Consider the following 21,297-nt stretch of genomic DNA (forward strand, 5'->3'; position numbering starts at 1 on the left):
ACTGCAGCTGTGCCTCTCTCTTCTCGACGCAGCTGGGCCTCTTGCATCCGCATTATCACCAGCTGCACATTCCTTCTGCTGCCACTGGACCCTCTGCTGCTTTCACATTCGCTTCGGGTTCTTCCCACACTGGTTGGTGTTTGGGACGGCTCCGCTTGGGTCGGCCCTTCTCGGGACGGCTCTTCCCCTGTCGTCTCCTCTCGTGCTGTGAGTTGTGCCATTATCTCTAACCGGCGCTCCGACACCTTAGACGTCCTCAATAGGATGCCGAAGTGATTGACCACCTGCTGGTGCTGGGCCTTGGAGCACTCTACCAACACGCTCATATCCCTTGTCGCAATAAACTTAATTACTCTATCCTCCTCCATCTCTATAACTGAGCAACTGCACCAACACCACACTCACTACACTCTGCACTACTGGGTAACACTGCCACTGTTCACTGAGTTCCCTGGCAACACTGTTCACTACCTTGGTAACACTCTTTGTACCCTGGCAACACTGTCATCGAATTCTGGCAACACTGTCCTCGAAATCCTTGCAATACTGTCTACAATATCCTGGTAATACTGTCTTCAATATCCGGGCAACACTGTCTTCGATATCCTGGCAATGCTGTCTTCGATATCCTGGCATGGCCGCCAATTTGTTAGAGAAGGATGGGGGGAACTGGGGTGTCTTCCTTGAGTCTGTTGTTTCCTAAGATGAGGACCACACCGTACACACTGTCGCGGGACTTTGCTCCCGCACACCTGGGTGCCACTGATCGCCCTCGGAGCCCTTCAGTCGAACCACGGGAGAACCACTACTAGCAATTCCAGCCTTGTCCCACTGAAGAGTGACGTAAGACTCAGTACTAACCTCAAGATGGCGCTTCATGTGGCTATAGCATTTCCTCTGAGTTTTGCCCTCCGTAACAAAGGGGTCACAGGGCACTCGTCCACACCTGTCTCACTCAACTACTTACAAGATCGCCAGCTGGGTTTGTAACTCTGCATCCCAGCAATGCATTTCAGTGGTTGAATTCTGGGTCGCCAGTCAATGATACGTTACCACGATTACAGTGTTGATTCAGTATTACAAGACAAGGGCACATTTCCATAAATATTAGTGTTGTCCATATGTTACCAGTCAGTAGGCTATTTTTCACATAATAATGGTGTGGTGCAATAATATCACTTGTAAAATGCTCAAAGAGAGATGGAGGGCGCACATAAACACATCAATAAAATAATATGAAGTAACGAAAACTACATTAAGCATATAAACAATAACATATGGGGTAAATATATGAAATAGATGATCTGGAGAACGTTGGCAGCTCCCCACTCGCCGCCTCTGGCAACTCAGATAGCTGGGCAAATTAAATGGGGGACTCAGACACTCAAAAGGCAGGGGATAGCTACCACAACATCGCCCTCTCGTCTCCCAACTGCCACAGTCGTTCCCACGCTGTCTTCTTCAGCAGTAGTAACACTGTCTGACTTACAGCCTACTCTAATCTAATATAATAAGAAACATACTATGTAATAAATATATGATGGGCCTAACTAGCCTAGTCATCAAAGGGTAATGGGAGAGAAATAATGATATACCTTAATCACTCCTTAATCAGGGAGCCGGCCGAGCAGACAGAATGCTGGTCTTGTGATATTATGGTCCCGGGTTCGATCCCGGGCGCCGGCGAGAAACAATAGGCAGAGCTTCTTTCACCCTATGCCCCTGTTACCTCAACCTGTCCTCTTAAAAAGAACGTCGCTTTTGGCCGTTTGCCCGTATGGCCGAATTTGGACGTAATTTGAAATTGAAAAAAATATGAAAATAAATTTTGGATTTTTTTTTTTCAACAACAGTACGTTAAGGGTCCTCTGATAGGTTAGGTGGGCAGGAAATTCTCATAAAGTTTCAAAACGTTATGAAAAACGTTAATTTAAAGTGCCCTCTTATAACCTCTGCGCGTACGCCGGACGACTCAAATAGAAAACGGAACAGAACGTCACTTTTGTGAGTGGATTTCATTTCAAATTACGTCCAAATTTGGCCATAGTGCGCATACCAGCCAAAAGTGACGTTCTTTTTAAGAGGACGGGTTGGTTACCTAGCAGTGAAATAGGTACCTGGGTGTTAGTCAGCTGTCACGGGCTGCTTCCTAGGGGTGGAGGCCTGGTCGAGGACCGGGCCGCGGGGACACTAAAGCCCCGAAATCATCTCAAGATAACCTGTCCACGACGCCTGTCCTCCGATGGTAGAAGGTACACGGTTCCCAGGTCTCTCCTCGGCATTCCGGTTGAGTGTCACAGGTCCTCGGGTGGCATGGGGAAATTGTGTCTTCGCCGTACCTAATCCCTAGATTCAGATCTTCCACGCTGATCCAACCAGTGGTCACTGAGCCTTCGCTCTCCACACACTTGCTCCTTCAATGAGACGTCTTATCTTGGATCCGGATGCAGTGTCTTCACTCCAAAACATCAGGAAAGGTGACCCAGACACTGCAACACTGTACATCGTACCAGAGCGGACTCGCGGACCCCAGACTTCCCCTCCCAGAGTCGTCTTTCACCTCCCGTCGCCGACTAATATCCTCAAGTCCTTGGCACTCCTTTGCCCACTAAACTTGGCTTCATTGTACTCCCCAGGAGTACTCTGTCTTCTGCGACAATGAGAGACTGCGACAATGGCTGCTCAAATCTATTGAGTGAGGCTCCCAGAACCTCCAATCTCGGGAGATCATTGATGCAGTTCCGCTCTTCTTGATTTCTTGATTCTTCTTGAGGTTATCTTGAGATGATTTCAGGACTTTAGTGTCCCCGCGGCCCGGTCCTCAACCAGGCCTCCACCCCCAGGAAGCAGCCCGTGACTGCTGACTAACTCCCAGGTACCTATTTACTGCTAGGGAACAGTAACATAAGGGTGAAAGAAACTCTGCCATTGTTTCTCGCCGGCGCCCGGGATCGAACCCGGGACGACAGGATAACGCGACCAGTGTTCTGTCCGCTCAGCCTCCGGCTTCCTAAAAAGGCTCGCATCAAAGGTCTGTGTAACTCTGCAGCAGTGCCTCCACCAGCGCTGGGCCAGACCTCCGGGTGACGTCACGGCAGTCTCTGATTGGTCAGTCACGTCACGTGACCTCGGCCAGACAATCACCAGTCTGCTGGCGCAGTTACATCAAGGTGCCAAAAATCTTAGAGATGTAGCCATTTTGTATGTAGTACTAGGCATACGTCTATCCCGTGGGGGTTTAAGGAGTTGTGCCCTGGATATCTAGTTGTTCTAGTCTTGTTGGATGCAAAGCCTCCTGTGGCTGTGAAGGCCAACCCGATTATGACAGTCCCAACCGCAGCGAGCGCAGATCAACGCCGAAGCGGGTGCATCTGACAGTGGACGAGACCTCCTCTGAAGTCTATTATCCTCCGCCTGCCTCCTCAGTTTACCCTCGAATTGCTGGAGTCCCTTCTGCACTTTGCATCTCCAAGCAGATCTGTCCGCAGCTGCTACCTCCCAAGTGTTGATGTCTATGTTCATCTGCTTGAGGTCACGTTTGCAGGCGTCTTTGAAACGCAACTGAGGTCTTCCTGTGTGTCACTTTCTTGATGTCAGTTCGCCATATCAGAGGTCTTTCGGTATGCGGCCATCTTCCATGCGTGTGACATGTCGCAGCCATCATATGGGTCTCTGCTTCAGGAGAGTGAAGATTGAAGGGATTCCTGTTTTCTTGAGTACTGTGTTGTTGGTGATGTGGTCTTTCCACGTGATGTCAAGGATGCGTCTTAGGTTCCGCATGTGAAAGATATTGAGCCGTCTCTACCGGCGAGAGCGCAGGGGTCCAGGATTCCGAGCCGTTGAGAAGTGTACTCATCACATATGCCATGTAGACGTGTGACTTGGTGTGCTCTGTCAGTTGGGCATTTTTCAAATGCGCTTTGTGAGCCTGGTGTTATGATCTCAGCCTGCAGGAGAAACGAGTCTCCCTCCTTGAGAGTTATTCATCAAGTCTGACCTGATTAGAAGGTCTAGCAAATATTGAGGTGATAACGCATATGTAAAATAGTTGCTTGGATATGTATAACAGTTTGAGATTATGGGCAATGAAGAAGAAAACAGATAAATGACTGGCTAGGAGATGTGGACATTTTGCTGGAGGCGTGAGGCTCGCTTCCGGAGGACCTTGACCTCACTTGAGTGCCAGACATCGCAGGGGAAAACCGCGCTCCGTTCGAGCTCCCGCCAGAAGGGAACCCCTAGTGATATATCTCGAAGAGAAGAGAAGTGTGTAGACGTGCCAGCTGTGGAACCGAGCTGGGAACGTTGTGGTCTCAAGTCTTGGTCGACGAGCAGAGTTCAATAAGCTGCTCAGAGGCATTTTCGTGGGCTGTGTGGAGCGCCCTGACCAGACGCCATCAGAGGGAAAGCGCCCTCGACCTTATAATCTGTGGTAAGCACGATATACGCCAGTTCATAGTGATTGCTTGTAGTTGGTCGTGTGCCCAGCGACAGTAGCGATGTTTATTTTATAAGTTAGACATGTTTTAATAAGGCAGAAAGCCTGAAATAAGAGAGTGAAGAGGGAGGAACACGGAGCGACGTCCACCCCCTCTGAGCTCTGACAGACGACTGAGGGAGCCCGGCTCCTGACGGAGGAAGACCCTCCCAGCGAGTGAGGACCGCCGCCGGGCGAGGTGGAGTATGGACCCGCCCAAAACGGGGGAGTACACTCTCACTGTATATAGAGGACAGATAGAGGTTGGAGACAAACATATTGTGTGAATACTTTTGTTTATGTGTTAAAGGGGAAACATTTTTATTGGAGTGTCGATGGGTTGCAGGTTTGTCTTTGGGGAAGAAGTTGCTGAGAACTTCGAAGCCAGCACAGAAGGAGTAGTTGATGGGACTCCCAGGTAGTGGAACAGAGGATCTCGAGCTGTGAGGAGAAGCAGTGAAGAGGAGTGTCACGTGCTTCTGTAGAGGTGGAGAAGCACCATAGTTGCTCGAGGAAACTTCATGGTGTAGCAGCCAAGAGAGCTGTGGAGGAACCTAGCAGAAGGGTGAAGCACCGTAGTTGCTCAAAGAAACTTCATGGTAGCAGCCTGGAGGAGCTGCAGAGGATCCTGGTAGTGAAGCCCGGAAGAACCTAAGGATATTAGGGTAGTGAACTTCCAGAGGTGGAAGGGGAAGTTCTGGTGGATTACTAGTAGGGAGTTGATAGTGTTTGGTTGTCATTAGCGTGCAAGACGCAGTGAGAGGTGAGTGACTGTTTGCATTCTTATGTCAAGGAGGGTTTTATACTGAAGTTTAGAGTTACAGTCGTAGGCTGGATTACCTACAGACGTATGCGTTCTAGGACTGATAGAGTGATCGATTGATCATTGTTGTGTATCAATGAACATTTATACTGATATGTTATTGCATTCAAATGCTGATTTTCTTGGTACACATTTATAGATACATATATATATTCTCTTGCTGATGGTGCAACAGTGTATGTAGACTTGATCAACTTGAGGAGGTTGATAGTATCAGGTGGTGAACCAGGAGATAGGATACCACTTGATAAGCTGATGATAGAGTTCTGATGGTGTTGGAGTGCAACCTGATTGTAATATTATAGAGTATAGGATTCATTATTATTTTATGTGTGTATGTATTGTGTATGTGCTTTGTCCAGTAAATGTGTCACAATTTGCTGGTGTTTGCCCTTGTCCTAGTGAGGCTTCCCAGGAGGTAGTAAAGAAGGGGAGAGAAAGAGAGAAAGAACCAAGAACCACTGCTGTGGACAGGGTAGGAGGTAATACTAGTAAGTCATAGGGGATTGAGGAGATCATATCTCATAAGGAGAGAGTGGGGAGTCACAGCGGCTCGAGTGGGTGTGTGCACGTGACAACGAGGCTAAGTGTTGGAGCCGCATCCCCTAAACGTGTGACGTTGAGCCCCTCTCCAAGAGCCAGAAGCGCCAAGGGTGATCTCCTAGTATAAGCACTCTACCGAGTTGTGGGTTGGGTTGTCCATAGAGAAGGATCAACGACGACAACACCAACCAACCCACAGTCTATAATACTGGTCAATGTTGTTGCGGCCTTCTCGATACGCCTGTTGAGCTCAGTGTCCAGGGAGAGGATGTCTGAGATTGTGGAGCCCCGGAACACAAACTCGTGCACTGCCTCTAGCACATAGTCTGCGATGTTTATACAGGATAGCTCATTGACGTCTTGCCCCATCACCTGTGTCTTCTTCTTCAGGCTGATTGTCAGACCGAATGCGGAACAGGCTGCGATAAAGTGGCTGACTAGTTGCTAGAGGCCTTCTGCTCTGTGTTTGGTGATCGCTGCGTCGTCGGCGAAGAGGAACTTCCTGAGAATTTTCATCTGTACTTTCGTCTTTGTTTGGAGTCTGGATAGATTATAGAGCTTTCCATCAGATCTTGTACGGAGATAGATGCCCTCTGTAGTTGTTCCAAAGGCATGCTTGACGAGGATCACGAAGATGCGAACAGGGTTTGGAGCAAGAACGCACCCCTGTTTAACGCCACTGTTAGTGTTGAATGGTTCAGAAGTTGAGCCGTCGTACACGACTGTTCCCTTCATGTTCTTGTGGAACGATTGTATCATGCTGAATAGGGTGGGTGGGCAGCCATATTTTGCCAAGATCTTGAAGAGTCCGTCCCTGCTCATGAGGTCGAAGGCCTTTGTAAGGTCAATGAAGGCGATATACAGGGCTTTTCTCTGCTCGCTGCACTTTTCTTGAAGCTGTCTCAGGGAGACCACCATATCAGTGGTCGACCTCTGCTCGGAAACCACACTGTGACTCAGTGTACACTCTTTCAGCAAGACTCTGAAGCCAGACTAAGACGACCCTGGCGAAGTGTTTGCTGACGACGCTGAGGAGAGAGATGCCGCGATAGTTGTTGACATCGCTTCTGTCATCTTTATTTTTGTAGAGAGTAACGATGTTTGCATCTCTCATGTGTTGTGGCACCGAGCCCTCCCTCTAGCACTGGCACAGAAGTTCATGAAGCTCACTTTTAAGTGTTCCATGAGCGCACTTGAGAACTTCAAGCGGAATCCAGTCGTCTCCTGAGGAAAGTGAATCCCATGCTTTCTCAACTTCTTCCACAGTCGGTTCAAGCTTAAGTTCTTCCATGATGGGCAGGAACTCGATTGTATCCAGGACCTCTACGCTGACCAAGTTCTCCCTGGAGTAGAGTTCGGAGTAATGTTCCACCCAGCGCTTCATCTGTTGATCACGGTCTTTAATGATCTCTCCAGTGGCTGACTTTAAAGGAGCCGTCCTGTTTTGTGTAGGGCCTGTTGCCTGTTTGATCCCTTCGTACATGCCTTTTATGTTGCTGACAGTTGCCGTAATCTAGATGGTGAAACAGAGTCGGAACCAGTAATCGTTAGCACAGGGCTTCGCAGTTTGTTGAACTCTGCTGCAGGCAGTATGGAGCGCCTGTAGGTTCCTTTCCGAAGGCAGGTTCTTGTACGATGAGAGAACTCGTCTCTTTTCCTCTACGAGGGGTAACAGTTCCTCTCCACTGCCTTTGAACCAATCTGCTGACTTGTTTTGCCTCTTACCGGAAATGGACATGGCAGTGTTGAAAATAGTTCCCCTGAGATGTAACCACCTCCCACTTGCATTATCGCAGTGTGGTACAGGAAGGGCATTTACCAGCACAGCAGTGAGTTCCTCCACTTTGTGAAGGTCACGGGTCTTGTTTACGTTAATGTGTGGTCTTCCCTCCTTCTTTGCTCTGTGTATTTTCCGAGGCTGGAAATTTACTCTGCAAACGATGAGAGAATTGTCTGTGTCACAATCTGCGCTCTGGAAGCTGCGAGTCAGTTAGACGCCTCTCAGATTCCTATGCCCCGTATGCATCGGGTTGAGTTGGTGCCAATGCTTAGACCTGGGGTGTCTCCAGCATGCTGGGGCTTGGTGTCGAAGAGGGAATTGGTGATGCGGAGATCGTGACGACAACAGAACTCCACGAGGCGTTGCCCACTCTCATTCATCTTCCCAAATCCAAACTGCCCAGGCAAGAAGGCCAAGAGCTGTGATCAAAACCAACTCTTGCATTAAAGTTTCCCAGGAGGAAAACGGGTTCTTGTTGAGGTATGTCTCTGAGAGTTAAGTAGGACGAAGCGAAGGACGAGTTCTATGATGACCTCCGTAGAGGAGGTCAGTGTTAGTGCATAGGCGTTAATGAGGCTGACCATTCCTGCTGCTGTATGAAGCTGAAGTTTGATGATCCTTGCAGACCCCTCCGTGGTCGGAACTATGGAATCTAACAACCTGTTCCTGATGGCGAAGCCAACGCCAAGCTCCCTTACCTCATCTGGTCGTTTGCCCTGCAAGAAGTAGGTGAAGTCCTTCTTCCGGATACTGCCGGTCGCGGGCAGACGTGTTCCATGCAGGGCGACTATGTCCATCTGGAGCCTGCTTAGTTCAATGTTGATCACAGCTGTTTTGTGGGATCTTCTGAGAGACCCGTTGTTATAGTCCTTACATTCCACGTGCCCAGTTTGAGAGCTGTGTTTGTTTTCTTTTACCTGGTGCTTGGTTGACGATCCGCTTGTTGGATTGTGGCCTAAGCCCCATGCATGCATTGGAGCAGGTGGACCGTGGCGGGACAGTACCTTATTGGCTGGGGGCTGCCCAGCTTGAGGCGGGCGGTAGCTCTCCTATGAAATCGGATGATTTCTCCCACCGACGGAAGCAACCCCTGGCGCCGCACTCTACGCCAATTGAGTGGTAGGCTTATCACCGGTATCTTTTGCTTCCCGTGTTGAGCCATCGCCAAGGCGATGATGGAGTGTCCTCTCCAGAGCACAGGCCTAGGCAGTAATTATGCAGAACCGGCTGTTGCCCATGCAGCAGATCCACCCTGTTTATGCCACTGATGTGATGCAAGGGAAGGGCAGGCACCGATTCGCTTGTCACCAGTGTCGTCGTAGGAGTTGCCAGAATGTAGGTGTAAACAGCTGCAAACCGCCTTAGGGACTCAGGCTCCGGATATTTCCTTGCGGTTGACTCCCGAAGCCTTTCCCGTGAGTGGGTTTAGCCGCAAGACAGCAGAGGTTTGAATTCAGGGTTTTCCTTCCCCTAGATGAGCTGCCTTCCCAGGCAGACGAGTCCCATCAGCTCAAGGCAACTGGTTTTAAGGCACCAGAGGCCCGTCTTCGCCCCTTCTCCTGTTGGTAGAAGCAGTTGCGCCGGGCCTAGAGGTTAAGCCACACGTACAGGCCAGGAGCTGGACTTGGTTGTCAGAGGCTATTTGAGTCACACGCCATCTGGGGCACTTTACATAAGCCTGTGGAAGCTTATCCCCAACTCTTCTACCCCCCCCCCCCCCCGGCAATGACAACCCTTGGAACCAAGTTTGAATGTACAAGGGGCGTAGCTCCACTTACCTGCAAAACATATAAATGACAATTTCTCCATAAATACGTGATGTATTCAGTAGCCTCATATATCAAATGACTCCCTGCATCTCATGGAACCCTTGCAAGGTAAGTGGATAAGACTTAACGCTGGCTCTGGTGAGAAATAGGAGAGGGGCTCTGTAACATTGTTATGTTCTAGATACTTTACAGAATATAACTTGAATAAAGAACAATTTGGTGCTTCAAATGGTTCATATTTATGTAAAGTCACATTGGGAAAATTATTGTATTATTTAAACCATATATTTGTGGTTACTTTGACTCACTCACTTGACAGTATTGTTGTACACTTCCAGGTAAACAATATTACGTAATTTGTGGCACTATTTGTTATTATATTTACAAGCAATGTATGTTTCAATTCATTGTAAAGAATGTTCTTGAAAATATTTAATGTGTCACCACATCATCCTGTACTCCCCTGTCCCCCCGTCCTCCCCGTTATTCTGTATTCCCCTGTCCTCCCGTTCTTCCCCTCCATTACCCCCTCCCCATCCCCCATCCCCTCGTCCTCCCCACCATCCCCTCGTCCTCCTGTCCTTTCATCCTCCCCACCATTCCTCCACTTCCTCGTCCGATGTGTTGCCAAATAATCTGATGTTTCCAATCAGAAAAATGAGAACAACAAATGATCTAAGGTTCCCATCACTGAAAAATAAGAACAGTTAAAAAACAAAATTATAAGAATGAAAAAATAAAAAATAAACTATACTCACGAAATGAACGGTAATGTAAACAATACAGCTCAATTCCAAGGCAATGTCACTCAAAATAATTAAATTAAAATGAAAATTAATCAAAATCTATGAAAATTCCATTTCAATGCAATCAGAAACATTGATATTGAATTGTAACTTATTTAGTATATCATGTGTTGTTTTTACGGTCAACAGATGGCACTGTTTTTCCAAAAAGCATATTTTTCCCTGTCACAGGTGTGACATCTATATAGTAGGTATATAAAAACACGCACATATTCGAATGGAACATTGCGTCAAAATTTCAAAGCAATTGATGAAGAGCTTTTGGAGAGTAGAGTGTGTGTTGCTTTTACCTGCAACAGATGGTGCTATTTTTAACAAAAAAATTGGTTTTACCTGTCACAGGTGTGGTATGTATATAGCAGGTATATAAAACCACGAGCATATTTGAATGCAACGTTGTGTCAAAATTTCAAAGCAATCGGTAAAGAGGTTTCAGAGTTTTTGCTCAAATGAAAACTCACATGAAAAACACAGTTAATTTTTTTTTTACCTGTCACAGATGTGACATCTATACAGTAGATATACAAAAACATGCTCGTATGTGAATGGAATATTCTGTCAAAATTTCAAAGCAATAAGTGAAGAACTTTCGGAGATTAGCGATTTTGAACAAATGAGCATTTACATTTTTATTTATATACCAGCTTTATCCAGCCACTCGATGCTGTGGCTCAGCAATGCATGCACATTGCTGAGCCACAGCAAGCCTCCCCTGTCCCTTCATCCTCCTCACAATTCCCCCCTCCCCCCATCTCCTCGTTTTTCCAACCATTCCCCGCTCCCCTGTCCCCCTCGTTTTCAACACCATTCCCCCTTCCTCCGTCCCATTTTCCTCCCCACCATCCCCCATCTCCTCCTCTTCCCCACCATTTCCCACTCCTCCATCCCCTCGTCCTCCCCACCATTACTCCCTCTCCGATCCCCTCATCCTCCCCACCATCCCCCACTCCTGTTATATCTTGAGGTTATCTTGAGATGATTTCGGGGCTTAACGTCCCCGCAGCCCGGTTCTCGACCAGGCCTCCTTTTTGTTCTCCTCATCCTCCCCACCATTCCCCCCTCCCTTGTCCGATATTTTTCCAAATGAACTTGTATATATATAAATGAATAAAAAGATAATTTAAGGGTGTAATTATAACTGAATTGAGCCTTTTTGATATAATGGTAAATTAATTTAGTACTGGATGATATAAAACAGATCCATTCCTAGTTAAAAATAACACTTACTATTATTAGAAATTCATAAATTGAGGAATTGTTCTTCAATTCTTCACATCAAGTACTTTAAACTAATTCATATCCCACAATGGGAATGGCAGTAAGTACTTGAGCTAGACGGTTGAGCATTGGTCTTACTTCATGCAGGTCGGCGTTCAATCCTCGATCGTCCAAGTGCTAAGATTGCATTCCTTGTCTCCCATCACATCCCAAATCCTTATCCTGATTCCTTCCAAGTGCAATAGAGTCATAATTGCTCTGAGCTTTCTCTTAATAATCCCTGTCTCTTTTCCACGATGGGGATTACTAATATGTTTCTAGTTTCAGACTTTCAATGTGTTCCATTAGCTTTCATTTTATTTCAATGGGCATTTCATTAAATTAAAATATGGAAATTTGTATATTAGGTTAGTAGACTTTGTTCTATGATAAAAATTAGGTATTATTTTTTCTCTCATTGTAATTAATATCATATGAGATGAATATAATTTTGGATAACTATTGAACTTTAACAAAATTTCCGTCAAGTTTTCATGTTAGTTACCATGTGATTTTATTCGTGTGTCACCACCTTTTCACTTTTGTGTTTTCGAATTTGTGTTGTGATTTTGCTATTGTTCCGGTACATAAATCTGGGGTGTATTTGCCCAATTATATGTTTCTGTCTGTTAGTTATGTTGGTTAATGTTTAGCATATGATGTTTTAATATTCTCAACGTACTTTGGTCGTGGTGACCTTACACCCAGTTTTAGTAATTTGCATTAATTGTGAAAGAAAATATCCTACTGCTTTAGTCTGGTAAGATTCAGCAAGTCTGTATTAATAATTTGGTATAGTTGGCAGTGGATACACCATGCTGCTCTTGTTTCAAACGAATAAATTCAACAAACAGCTTGTGAGGTTCAGGATACCTCTTAAGATACCTTAGTATCTTAATCTACTTTGGTTAAATAACACTTGATTACAAAATAAAAAAAAATTGTAAAAATCTCAATTTTACTCCAATTCGAATAATTAATTGAGGAAGAGGGTTTATTATGTATGATAATAAAAAGTACATTACTGAATATACCAAATAAAAATATATAGACAGACAGAAGAAACCTCATGACAAATCAAGACATAATAAATATCATGGTATGTGTTGGCAGGTACGACACCCCTTCACATGGCTGCCATCAAAGGCCACAATAACCTAGTGGAACTCCTCGTGCACGCCGGAGCAGACGTTAATGCTACTGATGACTTTGGCAACACACCTTTACATAATGCTGCCTGGAAGGACAAGAGTCAAGTGGTGGAGACATTAGTGACGTTGAACATCGACGTCAACGCTGGCAATAAAGATGGTATGATCACATCGGTCATCTCACACTATACATCACTATATTCCAATATTACTTAAGGTGAAATGAAATACATCATATATATATATATCTCGTACAATATACGATAATAAATACAATTCACCATATTAATAGCACTATACACACTAGAATCAACACAAATGAGCACAAACTATTGAACACACTGATACAAATTATAAGGTTGATAAGGAGAAACAGTATATTTAACCAATTGTGTTATAAGATGCCTGTGATGCAACCTGTCCTCTAAGATAGTAAGGACTAATTTACCCAGTTGAACATAAGGACTGAACACTTCGATATTTCCATAAACAGCTCAAATCTTAACCAAAATGTTCTTTCTTAGGTATTTACGTCAAGTAATATATAACTTAGTGACTGAGCTCTGATATTTGTTTTTGAATGAAAAGTACTTAGGATTTGTGGTTAATCACTTTATAATTAATAAAATTCCTTCTTGTCGATCTTTATTTTAAAGAAAACATCTACAAAATTTGGAACTATAGTTACCAGATACTATTTCTTAGACATCCTTGTATGTAACTGGGTATTAAGTTGCTGTTATGTTCTAGATACTTTACAGAATATAACTTGAATAAACAATTATTTGGTGCTTCAAATGGTTCATATTTATGTAAAATCACATTGGGAAAATTATTTTATTATTTAAATCATATATTTGGAGTTACTTTGACACTCACTCACTTGACAATGTTGTTATACACTTCCAGGTAAGTAATATTACCTAATTTGTGGCACTATTTTTTATTATATTTACTAGCACTGTATGCTTCAATTCATTGTAAAGAATGGTATTGAAAATATTTAATGTGTTACCACATTATAATAATCGTTTGCAAATGTTTATATATGATGTAAGTTACTGACAACTGTTTAATATATTATTTTGAATATCTTTATAACTTAAATAGGAAGGAAAATGTACACAGAGTTTGTATTTCACTTCTATGTTTGCTATTAAGTCTTCTTCCAAAATGTAAAGGATGGCCTTCATGAATTTTGAACAACAAACATAAGTCGTAAGTTGTTTTTTAAGGATCATGGTAGTCAACCCGTCCTCGCACTAGGCTGTTTAAAGCAGCGACCATCCTCCCCAGACACATTCATCGATTTGAACATACTGTGTATTAAAAATTGATTTGTTCTCATATATATATTAATATTATTATACATCACAATTTAATGTATAGTTAGGCGTAGGTTAGGTTAGATGTTTAGGTTCTGTTGCCGACTCTTTGTATTTGAGGTACGTGGGTGAAGCATTTACAACCCGTCCTCGACTCAAGGAGCCAGATTCACGAAAGTACTTACGCAATCACTTACGAACCTGTACATCTTTTCTCAATCTTTGGCGGCTTTGTTTCCAATTATTAAACAGTTAATGAGCTCCGAAGTACCAGGAGGCTGTTTATAACAATAACAACAGTTGATTGGCAAGTTTTCATGCTTGTAAACTGTTTAATAAATATAACCAAAGCCGTCAAAGATTGAGGAAAGATATACACGTTCGTAAGTATTTGCGTAAGTGCTTTCGTGAATCTGGCCCAAGTCCATTAACATCCAGCGAGGAGTCCGCCCTGAGCAGCCGTGGAGTGAGGACGTGTCCCGGCCTCCGTGACTGCTGGGGTTGTTTGCCATTTGGTCACCAGGTGGTGAGGGCGTCACTGCCCTTCCAGTGTTGTTGCCTGCCTGGCTGCGTGCTGACGTGGCAGTTTTGACATAGGGGGGGCCTTGCAATTCCTCCTGTTCTGCGGGTGAATTCCGTGGGACTAGAGTTCTCGTGTAAGGCTGGTTATCCAGCCATTGAGTTAGTGATGTGCGACATGCTTCGTGTCCCGGTGGAGGCTGTGTATGGAGTTGAGCTTGTTACGGCCCACCGGGTGATTATCAAGTTCGTGCGGGAGGAGGAGTATCGGGACTTCCTACGTCGGTACGAAGGGCGTTCGTTGCAGTTGCCGGATGGCGCCGGCTCTGTTGCGGTCTCGGACCGAAGTGGTGCCCTGACTTATGTCAGTGTACACGGTGCGTCCCTGGAGTTCCCTGAAGACCTTCTCCGGCGCTTCTTCGGGAGGTATGGTGCTGTCATCAGTGTGCGGGTGAACACGCTTTCCTCGGGGAAGTATGCTGGGAAGCAAACGAACGTCCGTACCTTAGGTATGCGCCTGCGGTCGGATATCCCATCTTCTGTCTGGCTGCTGGGTTAGTACGTTCGGGTGTATTATGCCTGGCAGCCCCGTACCTGTTTCCGGTGTGGCCAGTTAGGGCATCAGGCTGCCGGGTGCTCTGAGACCCCTGCTGCACCTGTTAACTTGTTTCGGGATAAGGATTTCCCGCCGCTCCCTCAGGGCGTGGATTCCGGAGATGAAGAGGGGCAGGTCCCATTCGCTGCTGATGCGGCCCCCCTGCGTCACCCGACGTGTCCCCGGTGGTTGTTGTCCCTCCGCCGGGTGTTCCGGTGGCTCCTGTCGCTGGTCACTTCGCTGTGCCAGTTGCTCCCGAGGGTCTTCCGGATAGTCTCTGCGAGTCGTCTTCCTCGTCTCCTGCTGCTGCGCCTGATCCTGCACCCTCTCCAGGTGTTCCGGCTGTGCTGGGTGTTGGGGGGGCTGCGGAGCGTCCTGTTGTGTGCGGGCCCGGTTCCCCATGTGGTTGAGGCTGCTGCCGTTCTGCGACGGGCGTCGGTTCGCCCAGTTTGTGAGGCCCATGGTTCTGGGTCCGCCTCCGGCTGTGAGGATGGGCGGCCGGTGCCCAAGCGTTCCAGGCGTTCTTCTACTGCTTGGGCTGATGTGGAGGACTACGACGCAGGTTGAGCTTCGGGCGATGATGTGGCGGTTCCGGGTGCTTCGCGCTCTACGTTGCTGGTGGTGGCTGACGTCCATGTGTCTGCTGTTGACGATGGTTGTGCGTCTGATTTACCTCCTGTTCTTTCTCCTGCAGAAGGTTCTCCGCAGTGGGGGGTGGTTGCTCTTACAGACGTGGGTGGTGTGGGTTCTGGTGCGAGCCGAGGCATCAAGCTGGTGCTGAAGAAGGCTGCCAAGCGTGGGGGGTCCCAGCAGGTACAACGTTCGGTGGTTGACGCGGGGCCCTGTGAGGCAGTCGAGGAGGCTCCCAGGGCGCTGCCCATTGCCTGGCATCGTGGGAAGGAGCCTCTCCCTCTCGTCTTGGCCTCCGGAGTGGCGCATGATGATAAGAATCCTTTGCAGTTTGAAATTGTTGACCGCGTGCGTCCTGTTCCGTGGTGCCCTTCTTCCATCTGGATTCGACGGGCTCGGTGTTTTATTGTGTGTGTGCCGGAGTTAATGCCTGATCCTCGTACGGTTCATAATGAACCTGTTCCGGAGGAACATGTTACTTTGGGAGGCGTATTGTATTCGATTCCCGGCGGCGGAGTGGCCAGATAAGTATGAGAAATTTGAGTTGTCTGTGTGTTTGCTGTGTGTTTGGTGTGTGCTTGGACCTGTGGTTTGTTTGCAATGTGTTGTACCTATTGTGCGCCCTTCAGGCCGATGTTATGTTTGTTCTCATGACCGTTGTTTTGTTGCATTTCTTATTTTTCCGGTATTCTTGTTTCTTTTTCTTGTGTTTCATTATGTTTCTGTTCATTGTTGTTTTTGTTGTCGGCGCTTCAGGCCGGTATTTAGTGTCTTTGTATAAATTTGTATTGATTTGTTTTGTGCTGAAATGTTTCTTGATGTACTTTGTTGTTTTATTCTCGGCCCTTCAGGCCAGTGCATGTATGTTGTTGTGTTTGAACCTGTTTTGTTTTCAGGTGTGCGTGTTTTGCTTGATTATTTTGGCCTCGCCCTTTGTTTACGAGGCGGATGGCTTGGTGTGTGTTTTTTTTTATTCCTGTATTGTGTCTGTACTGTTCGTTTGACCTGGTGTTTTTATATTGCTTTACCTGTTGTACGTGTTTGTTCTTTATGTTTTGTTTGGAATGTATTGTGTTTGTCCTGTTCTGTTTCCTGTTATGCCTCTTGATGTATGTTTTGTTTTTCTGAAGGTTTTGGTTTTTTATGTTACTGTGATTGCTAGTTTGCCATTGTATTACGTTTTGTGCTTTGATGTATGCTGTATTTTTTTATGCATTTCTCGTGTTTGTGTTTTGTTGTGCTATGCTGTCGGCCCTTCTGGCCGGTGGTCTATTTTGTTCTGTTGTGTATTCTGTATTGTTTTTATTGTATTTAAATTGCAAGCTTTGCATGTAAAAATAAAAATAAAAAAAAAATAACATCCAGCGGTCGACCCCACTGACGCATCCATAAATTTTTACATGCTGTTCATTCAAAACATGAATTTTCTCAACTATAAATTTATATTATAATATATTAGCATATTGTGCATATATAGGCATAGGTTAGGTTAGGTGTTTAGGTTCTGCTGGCGATTATTTGTATTTGTAGTTCGTGGGTGAATCATAAACAGCGTTGTGGTTCGAACAAAATTCTTCAGTGAAGCACTTGATCCGGAAGTGTTCAAACGAAATCAGTTGAGTCGTGTCCAACAGCCCGTCCTCCAAACAAAGATGCAAAAGTGATTCCATGCACCTGCCAAACCACCTGTTTATGAATGAAAAGCGGTTTACACACGACTCACAACTGCTGACGTTCGAACATATCCGGAACAAGTGTTTCACTGACGAATTTTGTTGAATCACAATGCTATAAATGCTTCACCCACGTACTGCAAATACAAATAATCGCCAACAGAACCTAAACACCTAACCTAACCTAACCTATACCTAGATATGCACAATATGCTAATATATTATAATATTAATTTATACTTGAGAAAATTTCCGTTTTGAATGAACACCATATTAAAATTTATGAATGCGTCTGTGGGGTCGACTGCTGGATGTAATGGACTTGAGTCGAGGACGGGTTGTGTGCTAACCGTTTTTAATTCATAAACAGGGGGGTTTTGTGGGTGCATGGAATCAAATTTGGGTCTTTGTTTGGAGGACGGGCTAAGCATTTATACAATTGTGGTTCGAACAGAGGACGTGAGCGAAGCACTTGTTCCGGAAGTATTCGAACGTCATCAGTTGTGAGTCATGTGTAAACCGCTTTTCATCCTTAAACAGGGAGTTTGGTGGCTCAGCCCGTCCTCCAAACAAAGATCCAAAAGTGATTCCATGCACCCGCCAAACCACCTGTTTATGAATGAAAAGCGGTTTACACACCACTCACAACTGCTGACGTTCGAACATATCCGGAACAAGTGCTTCACTGACGAATTTTGTTCGAACCACAATGCTGTAAATGCTTCACCCACGTACTACAAATACAAATAATCGCCAACAGAACCTAAACACCTGACCTAACCTAACCTATGCCTATTTATACGCAATATGCTATTATAATATTAATTTATACTTGAGAAAATTCCCGTTTTGAATGAACAGCATGTTAAAATTTATGAATGCGTCTGTGGGGTTGACCGCTGGATGTAATGGACTTGAGTCGAGGACGGGTTGGGTGGCTGGATTCAACCCGTCCTCGACTCAAGTCCATTACATTCAGCGGTCGACCCCACAGACGCATTCATAAATTTTAACACGCTGTTTATTCAAAACGGAAATTTTCTCAAGTATAAATTAATATTATAATATATTGGCATATTGTTTATATATAGGCATAGGATAGGTTAGGTTAGGTGTTTAGGTTCTGTTGGCGATTATTTGTATTTGTAGTACGTGGGTGAAGCATTTATAGCGTTGTGATTCGAACAAAATTCGTCAGTGAAGCACTTGTTCCGGATATGTTCGAACGTCAGCAGTTGTGAGTGGTGTGTAAACCGCTTTTCATTCATAAACAGGTGGTTTGGCGGGTGCATGGAATCACTTTTGGATCTTTGTTTGGAGGACGTGCTGCTGGATTAACGTGCTTGGATCTTTGCATGTGAAGACAGGCTGCAGCAATACAGTCGGGTTTGATCTCGAAACACACACAACACAATCAATCAATTCCAAGTTCGAATCACGGGCCTGGCAGAAATGGTTGCGCACATTTCCCTTCACCTAATGTCGCTGTTCACCTAGCCGTTAGACGGTACTCAGGAGTTAGTCATCTAGTTGTGGTGTGGCATCCTAGGCAGGGTCAGTAATTCAACCTTGGGACCTCAACATACACTTTAACGTTCGTGAATACACTCTGGCTGCCTATCCCCCAACACATTGAATTATTATCATTAACATTTATAAGTTAATTATTTGTTTTGTCGAAGAATCGCTGCAGTGTACGGTCGAATCTTATACAAAATGGTTCATCAAAGTACAATTGCTATACTATTGAGCAATAAATATTAATAGCTTAGGATTTATTAGCTCAGGTTTGGCTCGGTTTGGTTAAGTTAGGTTAGATTATGTTACGTTGAGTAATGATGACAGATTAAAAAATCCGTTGGCGAATCGTATTTGAGTACAAATGATTGCCGGAATTTTGTAAACACGAGAACGAATCATTTCAAATTAGCTTGTATTTCTGCAGTATTCTTTAATAACAATATTCCAGCCAGTTAAGGATGGCAGAAGAGTAGTCACTGACACTTACAGCGCAGAAAGCACGAATATAAGGAGTTATAGCTCTAAAAGTTATAGGAGGTTCTAAACATATCATATGTGCTGGGAGCACCAAAAAATCTTCACTCACAGGAAGAGTGGCACTACCTAATAAACTCTGCCATCGGCGCGAATTGTAAATTGAATTTACTTTCACTGGACAGTGTGATATTGTAATTGCCAGAATTAAGCTGGGATATAGGTATCCATGGCTTGTGCATTGTTAATCGCCAAGAGAGAGAGAGAGACATTATTGTCTTACCTCTATACTCCCCCTCCCCGCTCAGCTCGTTGTCGCCGTGTAGGGGCTTCGTGGGCGGCTGCCGGAGTGTGATGCTCCTTGGGACAGTCCTCTGTCCTTTTCTAGCCTTGTGCTCCTGCTGCCGTCCTCTCCAATTCTGCTGGGCATCTTTTCCTTTTCCTTCTGTTTCGTTTTTCTCCCCCCTCTTCTCCTATCTGCTTGCCGTTTCCTGCCGACCTTTTGCTCGTTCTGGTTCTTCCCTTGGACTTCTTCTATTTTGACGCCCGGGTGCTTGAGGAGGCATACTCTTGCACCCGTAGAACTGTGGTAACCGACGTCGAGAGCGAGGGGAACCTTTTATTGTCAATCCCCCTTTCGTCACTGAACCCGATCTCGACGGACTGTCGGTTTCTTAAGGTGGCGTTTGTGGGGCGTATACTCACGACGCACCCCTAGGAGGCCCCGACAAGATCGGCGATAGCTTCTTGTTTGGTGTCCTGCCTCTAATTGTGGCTCCATGGTGGGTGTGGGGGCACATTCGTGAATGAATTCTTCTTTTCGTCAAGATGATAACCCCTGTTTCGGCTGCTTCTGGCTTACCTTCTCAGGCTCGTGGGGTGGGCGACCAAGCCCCCGAGTCGGTCCGTATTGGAAGACCGGGCTCTGTAGCCTCCGCTGCATTGGGCCCCGACCTTGCTCCTCCTTTGGCCTCTGACTCCTTCCCCTGGCTCCCCTCCCTCCTCTGTGGTTGGGTCGAGCCCCAAGCCCCCAGTAGTGACTACCTCGTCCCCTGGCGCGGCTCCTTCTCTAGTTGTAACTACTGCGCCTTTTAACCCCTCTCTCTCTGGGGGTTCTCACCGCCGTCCTCGTCACGGCCGCCCTCGCTCGATTCCTTCTAGTTCTGCTACCTATCAAGCCTTGTTTGGTCCCGCTTCGTGGGCCAAATATTTTGATCTCCTCCCTCTTGATTCTGCGCCTCCTGACGATTTCTCCCTCCATCGACATCTCATTGATTCCGTGGATGCCTCCATTACTTTCAACCCCACTCGTCTCGGTACACGTGTCGTTGCTGCTCCTTCTCAGGATGCTGCTTGCCGCTTGGCTGCCTTATCCTGCCTTGGCGAGACCCCCGTTCGGGTCTCGAAGAACGCTCAGTTGAATGCCAGTGTTGGCACTATTTTGCTCCCGCCCCATGTTGCGACCGGTGTTCGTGACCTGTGCGACTGCCACGACGATATTCGACATATCCTCGCTGCCCAGGGCCATTCTATTCTCCAGGTGGACACGTTTACTCGTCCCCCTCGTGGTAGTCGCCGTCAACCCCTCCGGGTTGTGAAGATTACCTTTGATGGTAGGACCCTTCCACCCTCTGTCATTCTTGCTGGTGCCAGGTGCTCTGTCCAGGAGTACATTCCTTCTCCTCGGCTCTGCAACAAGTGCTGGGGGTTTGGGCATGGTGCCCTCCGCTGCTCCGGGACTGTCTCTCTCTGTCCTTTGTGTGGTGGCGAAGGTCACTCTAAGTCGGAGTGCACTTCTCCCTAGGCTCGTTGCCTCAACTGCGGTGAGGCCCATCCTACCTTCTCCCGTGCGTGTGTCCATTACAAGCTTGAGGCAGCCGTCCTCAACCTGAAGCACCGGGAGCATTTATCTTTTCCTGAGGCGAGGCGCCAGGTTCGCCGGCTCCCGCCTTAT

At 46.1% G+C, this 21,297-nt stretch overlaps 1 protein-coding gene across 1 annotated transcript in view; it reads left to right on the forward strand.

The window, feature by feature from the left end:
* LOC138370867 (serine/threonine-protein phosphatase 6 regulatory ankyrin repeat subunit B-like) overlaps positions 1 to 21,297 on the forward strand; it is a 118,066-nt gene that overhangs the window by 82,900 nt on the left and 13,869 nt on the right. The window contains exon 4 of the mRNA XM_069335476.1: positions 12,569 to 12,766. Within this exon, the coding sequence (XP_069191577.1) occupies positions 12,569 to 12,766 (198 nt within the window). The remainder of the gene's footprint in view (positions 1 to 12,568; positions 12,767 to 21,297) is intronic.

Source organism: Procambarus clarkii, chromosome 33, assembly GCF_040958095.1.
Source record: "Procambarus clarkii isolate CNS0578487 chromosome 33, FALCON_Pclarkii_2.0, whole genome shotgun sequence".
NCBI lineage: Eukaryota > Metazoa > Arthropoda > Malacostraca > Decapoda > Cambaridae > Procambarus > Procambarus clarkii.